Here is a 12302-nt window from a genome sequence, read left to right on the forward strand (position 1 = left end):
TTAATGCCTTATGAAAACTCATTCAAAAAGTGTTCCACTTTGATAATACTTTGATAAGACATTTGCCAGGCGGCAGCGCTACCTCGGGGTTCCCTCTGCCAGTATAAATTTTTACTCGGTGTGTCCTGCCAAGTCTGCTGCTGCGGGCTGGCTGCTGGGATTCCTTTTCTAATGCGCCAAAAAGCTGTAAAATGTTGACACATTGCCACCATAAATTTAGAGCAGACTGGCATTTTGTGGCTAAAGTCCAAAAGACCCATAAAGCCTTGCTTTATCATGACCATGCTAACCCCTGCATCCACTGTAGCCCTCTCTCATTCTGCTCTGCTTGCATATTTATTTGCAACTTTCAGCACTCAGCACATTTTCAGCACTGTGCTAAATAAGCCTTAAAACAAATCTAGTTTACATGAAGTTATTGTGACCCATAGTTTTGTTCATAGTTTCACTGATGCCTTAGTCCAGAAGCCTGAATTATTAACGCCGTGCAAAATCTCAAAAAACACCCAAAATCAAGAAAATTAAGTGATTTGTAACTACACACATCATGATACTCACGAAACAAAAACAAGATCAGCAGTTTGATCGTAAACCTTTTCCAATCCCAAAATTAGATACAGTTGTTTCCTCCACAGAACGTTGTATCTTGCATAGGAAAAATAATTTCCAAAATTTAGTACCAATTTTTAAATTACAACTCAACTGCTAAATGACACAAATGGACCATTTAAATTACAACTATCCATTTCTGTGGCTTCTAACACTACCATTGAGTCGTACAACCAATTATTCATGTGCACATGTGGACACTAAAGTTCATGTATATATGCATATTATTTTTGACAGATTTATAACATATATTTACATGTATTTTCCAAATTTTTAATTATATACATGCATTTTGTGTTTTATATATCACAGTGATCATCCACTCCTAATAAGCAATACTGTATGATATTCAGTTAACACAGTTATACAATATCATACCAACATTGGTGTCATATTCACGTAAATAGTTTAAAATAGATGAAGGATTGTTTTAAAAAAGATTCCATGCATCGAACAAGCTTGTATCTCATAACTTATCCATTATTTCCGTAGGCATATTAAACATGATATTACAATAAAGGCAGTATGCATATTTTTACCTCCATGTTAATTTTATGTTATTCGAAGGAATACATTTTTCCATTTGTTGAATTGTGAGCCTTTTCATTGTATATTCTTTTTTAGGAATAAAGGTTTTGTGTAGATAATTGCTTCAACATTTTTAAAGGATGTCAAGAATAACGGTATTGGCATTACCTTCATAATCCCATATAATGCTTGATCTATAACCTACCTGAGTTGGGAACCTGGGGCTGTTTAACCTAGTATGAATGGAAGAGAAGTTCTTAAATCTGTGTGAAACTCAATGAAAATATGCAATGCAGGCTTGAACTTTGTACACGAAAAATATCATGGAGACAGTGAAAAAACAGACTCATTATTTGATTTTACACCATGTTAATTTGTTCTTGTTGATTTATTGATGTCAAGCTGCCTCTGTCTGTTCAAGCATCAGTTGCAAAGAGAGAAAAGCGGAGCATCATATCTCTATGATGGAGAACTTGTTTTGCAGTTATCAGCCCGCATTCTCTTGGTGCACTGTTTTGCCTACCTGACAGACTATGTACTATGATGTACAAGAGGTGCTCAAATTTTTTTTGCACAAATTATAAAATATACCTTTTAGAAATGATTAGTTTTTCTCGGAAATCTTATATCTAGCTATAGATGTAATACAGTGATTAGTTTGTTTTTCCCATGTAAATTAGACAGAATTAGACTTTCTTTAAAAAAGGACCACAAAAGAAAGCTTTTTCTTATAAGTGAGATGTAGTCTAATTCAAAGTGTTAGTCAAAGGAGTCTGTTGTTTTCCTACTTCCCCTTAAAATTTCCATTGTGTGTGTGTGTGTGTGTGTGTGTGTGTGTGTGTGTGTGTGTGTGTGTGTGTGTGTGTGTGTGTGTGTGTGCATGCGTGTGCGTGGGAGAGAGGGAGAGAGAAGGAGAATGTGTGCCACCTGCCAGCAAAATCATATCCTTTTATGACATTTCTATGAATTTCCTTTTCAAACCAAGAAACACATTGTGCCCTGGGTGTGCTGGCTCATTGTGTTGGTAACATTCAATCAAAATGAGAGTCCTGGTCCCAGGTGAAATGAATGTTTAAAATATTGTGAGCTTTTGAAATATTTTGAGTGATTGGTCGAGAGATATATTCTTATATCTAGGTTTTCTTCCAGATCAGCTCCTTCAATGGTCCCCTGAACCATTCCCCTGAACCATTTCTTCTACTATGTCAACCCTAATTTGCTGGTGATCATTATGTCCCCATTAGTAGTTCCTACCCACTCTTATCGCTCAAGAAATAAGGCTATACGTTTTCAAGCACCTCCTAGTAGAAGCATATCCGCAATTTCGCTAAAGGAGTCTCCCAAGAGATCAATGAAGTTCTATCCCATCCTGTCCTAACTCAACCTGTTATCCAACTGCTATCCATCTGTTAAACCATGATGTGATTGAGTTCATCCATCACAGGGAAGCTTCCACTAAATTTATGGATCTAGTTCTCTTCAGCCATAATCCCAAATGCTACCAACAAGATTCAAGCAGTCTGCTGCCAGCTATGTTCCACACCAACAAGAGCCACTATAATCTATGCTCTCTGATTGTTTTCTTAGTATTACCACCTTAAAATGTATTTCACTCAAGACTTAAAAGGATATGATATATGAAAAAGAAAATCTGAATAGTTTCCCTTGTTATTTTTGAGACAGATTTTAGAGAACGTTCAGAAACATCCAACTTACAAAGATTACCTGACAACATTCTCCGGGTTTTGGTCTTCAGAAAAAAATAGCACCTTGCTCGGGAGCATGCCAAATGGTTGCATTTATAATTTTGTCCCTGAGACATGTTCTATTACAGGTTAAAACAAACGTGTATAAACATATAACCAAATAAACAAATAAATAAAAACATAGCAGGAGCCAATGCAAAACTATTGCTCTGGAGAAAGGAACATGTGACTATGAAAAGCTTCTAAAGTACATCAATTATTAGTAATAACATTTATATAAAAAAAGGGCAGTAAATTATTTCCAAAATGTAACTTTACTTTTTGTGCATTTATAGCATTTGCATATATGTGTTAATTCAATTTTTTCTCTATTTAATATTTTGCCTGATAAAAGGATATCACATTGCATGAAAGCACTGCCTAGTGAAAACATGAAGGATGGCAAGGTGGCACAGTGGTTAGAACTTCGTCCTCAGACCACGAAGGACCCTGGTTTGATTCCGACAAGGGGATCTTTCTGTGTGGAGTTTGCATGTTCCCTCTTGTCTGTGTGGGTTTCCCTTCCTGTTCTTCGATTTCCTCCCACAGTCGAAAAAACATGCAGGTTAATTGGAAAAAATTGGGAAAATTGCCCTGAATGAGTGAGTGAATGATTGTTTGTCTATAGATACGTGGACCTGGACCGGTGACCAGTCCTGGGCGTCCCCTGGCCTCTCGCCTAATTACAACTGGGATAGGCTCCAGCATCCCCGTAACCCTGAGTGCAGGATAAGCGGCAGATGATGGATGGATGGATGAAAACATGTAATCTGCTGCAATGAAATGGTCACATTACAAATGAGCGACATGGGATTTGTTCCTAACCTTTTCTTAAATTTGAAAGATGGTTCCAACTTTAAGAGGCAGAAATATGTACGGTCATTGCATGTCAGCTGGTTAACATTTGGATGAATCAAGGCTCCCCGGCACTTGGCCTGAGAGGTTCGACAGTGGCAGATGTCCAGCCAACCCTGCTCAAGCCAGCGGGCACATCTGTGAGGTTGGAAATGAGGGACAGTTTTATATGATTTCTTGTGTTATCCTTCCGACGGTCACCAGAGGAAATTCTCTGTATGTAGTGTGCTGATGATACGGATCATGAAAAATCGTATAGCGCTAAGTGGTTATTCCATAAAACTGTGGTTTCCCTCAGCAGCTCTGATCCAGCTTTCAGCCAACTTGTTAGTGTGTCAATTGCATGGTAACTTGAGAACCCAACTGATGCTATGTTGCTCTTCTGGCACCCTTATTGTGATGACCAGATTTGGGAAAAGTGCAGGGACCAAGTTTTTTTCCACTCTTGGCCCAGTTATGGTGTATATCTTGATGTTTGGACAGAACGGCTCCACTTTTTGTAGCATCTCCATTCATTCTCCATACTGGCAAACACACATGACAGCACTGGCCCCCCTTAAATAGTGAGATAATATTTTTTTATTATTATTCTATACTATTTTAATGAGGACTTAATTTCTGTGCTTCTAGCATCCGTTTGAATGTGGGGTTTGAACTGCATCTTGATGTGAGAGGCAGAGATTGCTCATTGTTAATACAAAACACATCAGGCTGCTCAGCTCTCCTCCAATGTGGACAGTCCCTCAAGAAGTATAAATTCTCCTATTTTGTCATTATGATTCTGATAACAGCTGGAAATAAATTTGATTATTGTAATTAATTTAGTTTTTTTTTCCAATTTGTCAGGCTGGAAATGTTGCAGAATGCTTGATCTGTTGCTCTTCATTTAATTCAAACTGATTAGCAGTGTTTGGATGCTGCAACCACTTTGAAGCACATCTTCAGTGGATCTTCTTGAATCAGAATAATTTTGATGCATTCACTGGCCACAGGTTGCGCAGAGCGATAGAATTTTTAGTAGACACCTGTGCCATTTATCAGGCTGTAGGTGTACAAGTAATCACTCTGAATAGCAAAGCCATTGGTGTGTTTTTGAGACTGTTATGCAGAAAAGTTTAGTTTAGTTGGCATGTGTGGCAATAACAACAACAAAGATGCTGCTCAAGCTGCTCTTGTTTAAAAAAGCAGGCATATCTTCAATCGTAAGGTTGGTGGTCCGATCCCCAGCTCCTCATTTCTGCAACGCCGATATGTCCTTGGCCAAGACACCAAATCCCCAGTTGCTCCTGGTTGTCTGGTTAGCGCCTGGTTTAGCAGCTGTGCTGCCATTGTTGTGTGAGTGTGTGCGGGAATGGTTTCTGGTGTGTGGTGTGAAAGTGTGATGTAAGTTTAGACAATTTACCTTTAAGCTAAACGATTCAAAACAAAAAAACAATAAACTTGTTATTTAGATGTTATCTGTACTTCGCAAAAAACAATAGGTTTTTAATGTCTTTATTTTGTTGGTTGTTCTTGTAAACCACTGACTACGCATTTACATACTTGAGGTTCAAACCAGCGTTTGACGTTCAGCTGCAAACAAACGTTTGACGAAAACCCCATTCCCGAGGCCAGCTGTTGAAGATGACTGACATCTAAGGCCATTAGAGTGACTCATGTATGAAACAACTTGTCTACAGTAATCCTATCAGGTCAAGTTTTCTGAAATTTTTCTATCTGCCACAATGCACTTTCCCCTGGTGTGATATAAACATCAAGCCCAACTGGCATAATTCACGGAAATAAAAAGATGCGTAAATGGAAAAGAGTCATGAGACAGAGGTCCACAGTTTGCGTGGCCAAACAGAGTATAGATTTTTTAATTCATTGCACATTTCTTTTTCTTGCTATTTCTTGCTAATATTTGCTCAACAGCCCAACCACATAATTAGTTAAAAAAGGCACAAGTGGTTCTGTCTGTTCAGTTTAGCCATTAGGGTGAGCTCACTCTGCCATTTACTGACATTAGTTGCAGGAGTTCTTTAAGAATGCCCTTCGTGAAACCTGGAAAATTTTAGTTACTCCTTTTGTGGAAAACAAGAGTTCTTTACTTTAAGAAAAGGAATGCATGCATAAATAACTTGATATTCAGAATAATCATGCCGGTCAACACACTCCCGAGATCTGAATACTCTGGCATTCAAAAATTGTTCATTTACTGGAGTCATAATTAGGTAAGAGTTGAAGATGCGGGTTACTGTCATGAACTGTCCTGTTGATGGGACCCTTTGGGTTTTGAGATTTAGATGTGCATGTTAATCTGTTCCATGTCTTTAGTGCTCTCATTAGCAACTCCCTCACTCAACCCACCACCCCCTATTATTTTCATTCTTTTTCTCTGGGCTAATCGCTACAAAAGATAATGACAAAGTGAAACAAGGCAGCAAATGGAAAATAGCGTAATTCATTATATGATGATAGCCATTTGTTTGTCAGTGTCAGATAGTGTGTGATGGCTTTCAGCTGTAAAGTCCTGTTATAATGAGATAGCATACCAGTTGAGAAGCTGATGGTGAAAATTAAGATGTCCGAACTACTTTATCTTTTTGGTGTGACCAAGAAATATGACTTTAAAAGAATCAAGAGGCTGGATGAGCCCCATCTATCATATCTGAATCAAGCTGATTGGGGAATTCACAAATACTAAAATAGATTACATATTGTGTTTAGTGGCTGTGAACAACTCAAATGATTTCATATTAAGGGAAGACACAGCCAAGTGCCTCTTGCATTCATGGAATCTGTGGGATACTTTTATTTTTCAAAATCTTAATTCAAAATCTTAATAACAGAACCTCAAGTCTACCAGTTTTAAAGTAATATCATTGCAATGAAAATCTGATGATTATTTTGTGTAATTGACTAATAATTGTAATAATAATAATTGTGTAATTTGATCTTCTTGACACAAGATGCTCCACATTGCTGTTGTGGCTTAAAAGCACTTGAGATGTGACCAGTTCTGCCTTTTTCAACAGTCTCAATTAGTTTTAGTCTTCAGTTGTATTTGAGAAAATATACATTCTCTTGGAAAAATGCATTGACAGCTCTGTTGTGTCAAATTCAGCGTTTTGCACAATGATCTATATCAATGATCTATATCAGGCCTGGCCAACCTGTGGCTCCTGAGCCGCATGGGGCTCTTACGCTCATGTCGACTTTTGTGTTTGTGTGTTTTTGACTTGAGCGATCACGTGCCGCTCCAGTGTTCTCCGCGCACAGCAAAAAAAAAACCACACAAATACAAGAATCGACATGAACGTAAGAGCCGCATGTGGCTTGGGAGCCACAGGTTGGCCAGGCCTGATCTATATCAACAAAAACCTATTTGAGTAGAGCAGCACTTCACAGATACAATGTCTAAAGGCCTCTCTAAATTTATGTCTTCATTATCTGTGCTGAACTTTACTTGTCTAACGGTATAGATTGTTTGCTGGATTCAATTCAATTGAGTTTACTCTTATTTGAATGGGAACATTTAAAAAAAAAAAGCGTCATAATGCGGAAAAAAAAGTTGCAAAGACTTACGGGAGTTATTAACCCCAGGGTTCTCGTTCTCATCTACAGCACTGTGTACCGAGGAGTGTGCCCATGGACGGTGTGTGTCTCCTGATACCTGCCAGTGTGAGCCCGGCTGGGGAGGGCTGGACTGCTCCAGCGGTGAGTGCAGACTGAGTTTTTAATTTATTTTATTTGAAAAAAAAATAAAAGGAATTTTCTGCCATATTTCTCAGACAAACCTGCTTGTTTCATAGAAGTGGATTAAGTCAGTACAAGATTTCTGTGAACTTTTCAATTGAATTACTCGAATAAGAAACAGGAAAAAATGTCAGAAACTATCAACTTTTTTCTTCCACATGATAAAAGTGTTTGTTTTGGGACAGCTATCTAGTATTTATTCTGTGTTGTGGTTCATGGTCATATTTCCTTAGAAAATTAAATCAAACTCACAGAGACCTCTCTAAATTAAATTAGAGAACAGAAATTAAAATCAGATTATCAAGAATTCAAAAAGAAATTTAGCTTGAAATTCTGGGAAATATTTCATTAATGTAATCTGGAAAAAGTACTGAGCAGCAGGCCTGCTTCATATCCATGGCTATCCATGTGTTTAATTCAGAATTTGTGGTCTGGGACTCATTTCCCCAAGCTGCATTCGGTCAGCTAACATTTACAAAAATAGGTGCATCCTCAACTGCATGTCGAGGGACCAGATTTTTCAGTTTTGATTGTGGTTCGCTTGCCATTTGAGTATTTTTCGAGGTGTCACAACTGAGTCAACCTAAGCTTCCATGCAGATGATGGTCTTGCATGAGTATGGCTGATACGCAAGTTAGTTAAGTGAGTTAATAGGGGACGTGTGAGACAGTGAAGTCGAAGACTTCTTGCAGCTTCAACAACAGCTGTTGAACAGTCAGTCAATTCAAAGCACAAATCAAATGGAGGAGATTCATTCTGGAGACACCAGATGCTTCAGATGCTGGTCCTACTTTCGGTGTCATACCCTCCTCAAAAATAATTCATCAGTCATATTGCAACGTGCCTGCTTGGGTTATTTCGTAAGGGTCTCTTCCTCCCTCGGGTTAAAATCATGCAATAGGTTAACATAAGACTGAATTGCCTGTGGGTGTGAATGAGTGAGGGAATGGTGTGAATGTAGTCTTGTGATTGACAGGCGACCAGTTGTGGTTAAACTCTGAGCCTCTACAGGTGTGCACTGGGATTGGATCCAGCGACCCTACGAGCCAGTGTGTATTATACGTGATATAGATAATGAATGAATGACCGATTGAAAGCATGAAATTGTTACTGTGTGCTGCATTGTAGGGATGTGCAACTACGTGTTCTACAGCATAGCTGATATTCTTTTCTGGTCCATTTCATAAAATCATATTTCCTCCTTAGGTATTTCAACCGTATGTGTTCCTCTGCGCAGAGCTTGCTTCACTGTTTCTGTTTTTATTTCAAATGTAGCTCCTCTTCATTATTAATCAGCCCAAACTCCTAATCCTTCTGTACTTCTGTCCTGAAAAAAATTGAAATTAACAAAGTAATGGGGGTAGTGTGGCGCAGGAGGTAGAACAATCATCTTGGAAAATTCCTGGTTCGATTTCTGGCTCCTCCCAGTGTGTCGAAGTGTTTTTGAGCAAGACACTGAACCCTAACTGCTCCCCTGGCTCTGGTGAACGGCATCTCTACTGCTCATGATTCATTCATGATGGGTTAATTGCAGAGAACGAATTTCCCCATGGGTATTAATAAAGGATAAATTATTATTATTAATTCCGTACAGTGGCCTAAAAAAGGTTTAGATGGTGTCAACCCAGAGTTAGTGAGGAGGGGAAAAGACTGGCAATCATTGAATCCATGTATAGGATCTGCTTGATAACATTTGTAAATACGTCTTCAACAGATTTTGATGCCAAATAAATAAGCTAAGTATTAAATTGCAATTTAATACAGGATTCAGTTCAACTTACTGCTGCAGTTCCACTCTTTTCACTCAGTGTCTCCCTGACCTTACCGTGTATATTTGGGTGTTTGGTTTAGTATCAGCGTTCTTTGGTCACTGCATTGTTTATCTGTTTTTATTGATGTCCTAGGTCCAGGGGACTAAGACACAGGGACAGGGTAAATAAACCATCACTCAGGAAAAAAGATTGGAAAAGGGTGAAGTACTTATGAATGTGCTTTTTGAGGTAAAGATGCCAAAGAAAGTACAGAACATTCAGGTATATAGAGCTGTTCTTGAAAGATCAGGTGGTTATTTTTATCCAGCAACGGTAGTTGCTCTGTATTTCCCTTTTCTTGTTTGTTTGTGATAAAGCAAATCACACAGAAAATCGCTTGCTGGTAGTGTATGATTGGAAAATAAATAAATGATGTTGTTTACCTATTCCGCTTGATTGATTAATAGGCCTTAGCATGAACAGCTTCTCACATCCCAATAGTAGAAGTTGTCATTTTCTCATTACCTGAGGAAGGATGTTTTATTTGCTATAAAGACACAACATACATCCCTCATAATATCGAGTGTAATCTTACTCAGATTGCATTTTATTTCACGTTCTTTTCTCACCTTACTGTTGTCGAAATAGATCTTCAGTAACACATCTAGAGATCTCACACTGTTTTCATTTCTCATTTTGTTGTCCAATCTGCTAGACTCAAGATGAGAGTGATGTTCTTCATGATGTTTGGCAAATGGACTTGGTTTAGATGCAGTGGCTTGTATTAAATTAGTTTAAAATCTTAATGACTCAGACAGACTATCCACCTCAGAGGATGTTGATTGGTGGACAACACCTGCTCTTTTAATTCAGATCCAGTTAGCTGGATGTTGGTATAAATCACGCAGCCCAGCGGGAACAGGTTTAGTAAATGTGGGTGGGCTGAAGCCAAGATAGGAGTCCAGCAAAGATGTGTTGATGAGAAGTATTCAAACACGCATGTGAAAAGATGGCTTTGTGGAAACTCAGTAGCCCTAAACCCATCACTTAAACCAAATTCTGCTTTTTCATAATTTCGCTAAACTGAAAACTTGATGGCTCTCAGTCCATCTACAGCATCTTTACTGTTTCTCTCATATTATAGCATTTATATCATTGAATGCACGCTGAAAATACTGTATTTTAAGCCAGGATAAACTTGTCCATGCTTGACTTAATGCAGATGACCAGCCATTTATCACAAATTGTGAAATCTATCTTGAGACCTTATGCTATCAATCGCTTAAGCAATTAAGCTGCTTAGTATTTACTTGGCAAAGGCTTAAAATTTCCGCCATAATATTTTTTTCTATCCATTGATTGGCTCTATAGAATCTTTCATGCCTTTGCCGTTAAATGTGAAAACTAGTGGAGTGTCTCTGTTTTCATTCTGCACATCATTCTGTTCAGTGAAGCCTGAACAAAATCCAAAGGCCAGAAACCTGTTACTGCTGGAACAATATCAGTGAGAGTGGTGTAAGTGAAGCAGAGGTTCGTAAAACCAAAACGAAAAGTACAGAAGGCGACATCGAAACTGTGGGGGGGCGAAGCCATAGGTTTGTATTTTCATTAAAACGAATGATGACTGGCTTTGTAACCCAGTGTTAATGTGAAATCACGTACACCCGTGGACAATGTTACAGTAGGATCTGTCACAGAACTGCAGTACCTGTCAGCTGAGAACTGAATGTAAATGAAAAAAAAAACCCATGACATCGGGACTTGATTTTTTTTTTTTATTTCAACCTAGATTTTGGAACATAAATGGAAAATCACGTCATGTCATGGCTCAAGTTAATTGAGCCAGTATCTGTTATCAGAAGAATTATTCATGTAAATTAATTTGCAGAGAACAGCATTCTGAAAACTCTTATAGACATAGTACACTAAATCTGGCCCAGTGTCATCATCACAAATTTCCTACATTAACTTAAATAGATATAGATTTAAGTAGATCTCAAAAGTGTCAATACCTAACTTTCTATTTTATACTTTTTTTATTGTCTCTTCATTTCTTCTGACTCTTTTTCCCCTCAGATTTCAGAAGGTAATTCATTTTGTTTTATATTTTTTGTTTTTTATATTATTTGCTTTATATTATATTTTATATATATTATATATATATCATATATATATTTTATATATATTTTATATTATATTTTACTGAGTTTAGAGGTGAATTGTTTCATCAATTTATCATCATTTTAACATGATTTTGTAAGAATACTTGGAATTTACAAAACGTAGCAAATGTCTTTGGCGAACACAGACACACTCACACGCATAATATAAAACAGCATAATTTACTACTTTGATTTCACGCAAGGAACTGTAATCCCAGCTTTGAAAAACAAACCACAAAAACTTCTGATCTCGGGCTAGATTTAAAAGGAGTTATCTTTGAGATTACAAAAGATTGAAAGATTTTAGTGCCTCAGTTAATGTTTATCGATGTTATGTTGGAGACGTGGCTCTCTATGATTTGTCCATCAATATACACAGTGTCCGTATATTCTAGAAGGGAAGGACACTGTTTCAGGCGTCCTCTGTCTGCACAAGACAGGCTTTAGGTTACAATTGGCGTCAGCATGAAGTGACTCTCAGGCTAAGGACATGGAAAAGAAAAGGCGAGCAAACTCGGGATTGTGCTTTACATAGCTAACCAGATTATTCGCTAAATCGGAGTGTGGGCCTCAGCTGTCTTTCTATACAAACTCCTTTCCAGACAGGAAACTTTGTTGCTCTGCCAGGGGACATAAATAGCTTGGACAGGAGTACAGGGAAGCAAACGAGAGGACGCCGCAATGACAAATGACTCGGGCAGAGACTTAGAGAGCAGAGGAAGACGAAAAACTGGTAGATAAGGACAAATTATGATGGCAATTATCATGTAAAGATGGTAATTGTGATGAGAAAGATTATCAAAAGCAGTAAGGATAACATGAAGGGAATGAATATTGCATAGAAGCAGTTTAGAATGATAACAGCTCTAACAAGATGATAAGTAAGCTGCTACATTGACAATTTATAAAGTGAA

The 12302-nt window shown here is 37.9% G+C and overlaps 1 protein-coding gene across 5 annotated transcripts in view; it reads left to right on the forward strand.

The window, feature by feature from the left end:
- LOC147235684 (multiple epidermal growth factor-like domains protein 11) overlaps positions 1-12302 on the forward strand; it is a 158432-nt gene that overhangs the window by 49428 nt on the left and 96702 nt on the right. For 4 of the 5 annotated variants that reach the window (XR_015105925.1, XM_086143851.1, XM_086143852.1 and 1 more), the window contains exon 5: positions 7344-7436. The exons of the other annotated variant lie outside the window; for it this stretch is intronic. Coding sequence is in view for 3 of the 4 variants with exons in the window: in XM_086143851.1 (XP_085999977.1) it covers positions 7344-7436 (93 nt within the window). In the remaining variant the exon portion in view is untranslated. The remainder of the gene's footprint in view (positions 1-7343; positions 7437-12302) is intronic. 5 annotated transcript variants of the gene reach the window in all.

Source organism: Fistularia commersonii, chromosome 3 (assembly GCF_037954325.1).
Source record: "Fistularia commersonii isolate RoL2024-O1a breed Wild chromosome 3, RoL_Fcom_v1.0, whole genome shotgun sequence".
NCBI lineage: Eukaryota > Metazoa > Chordata > Actinopteri > Syngnathiformes > Fistulariidae > Fistularia > Fistularia commersonii.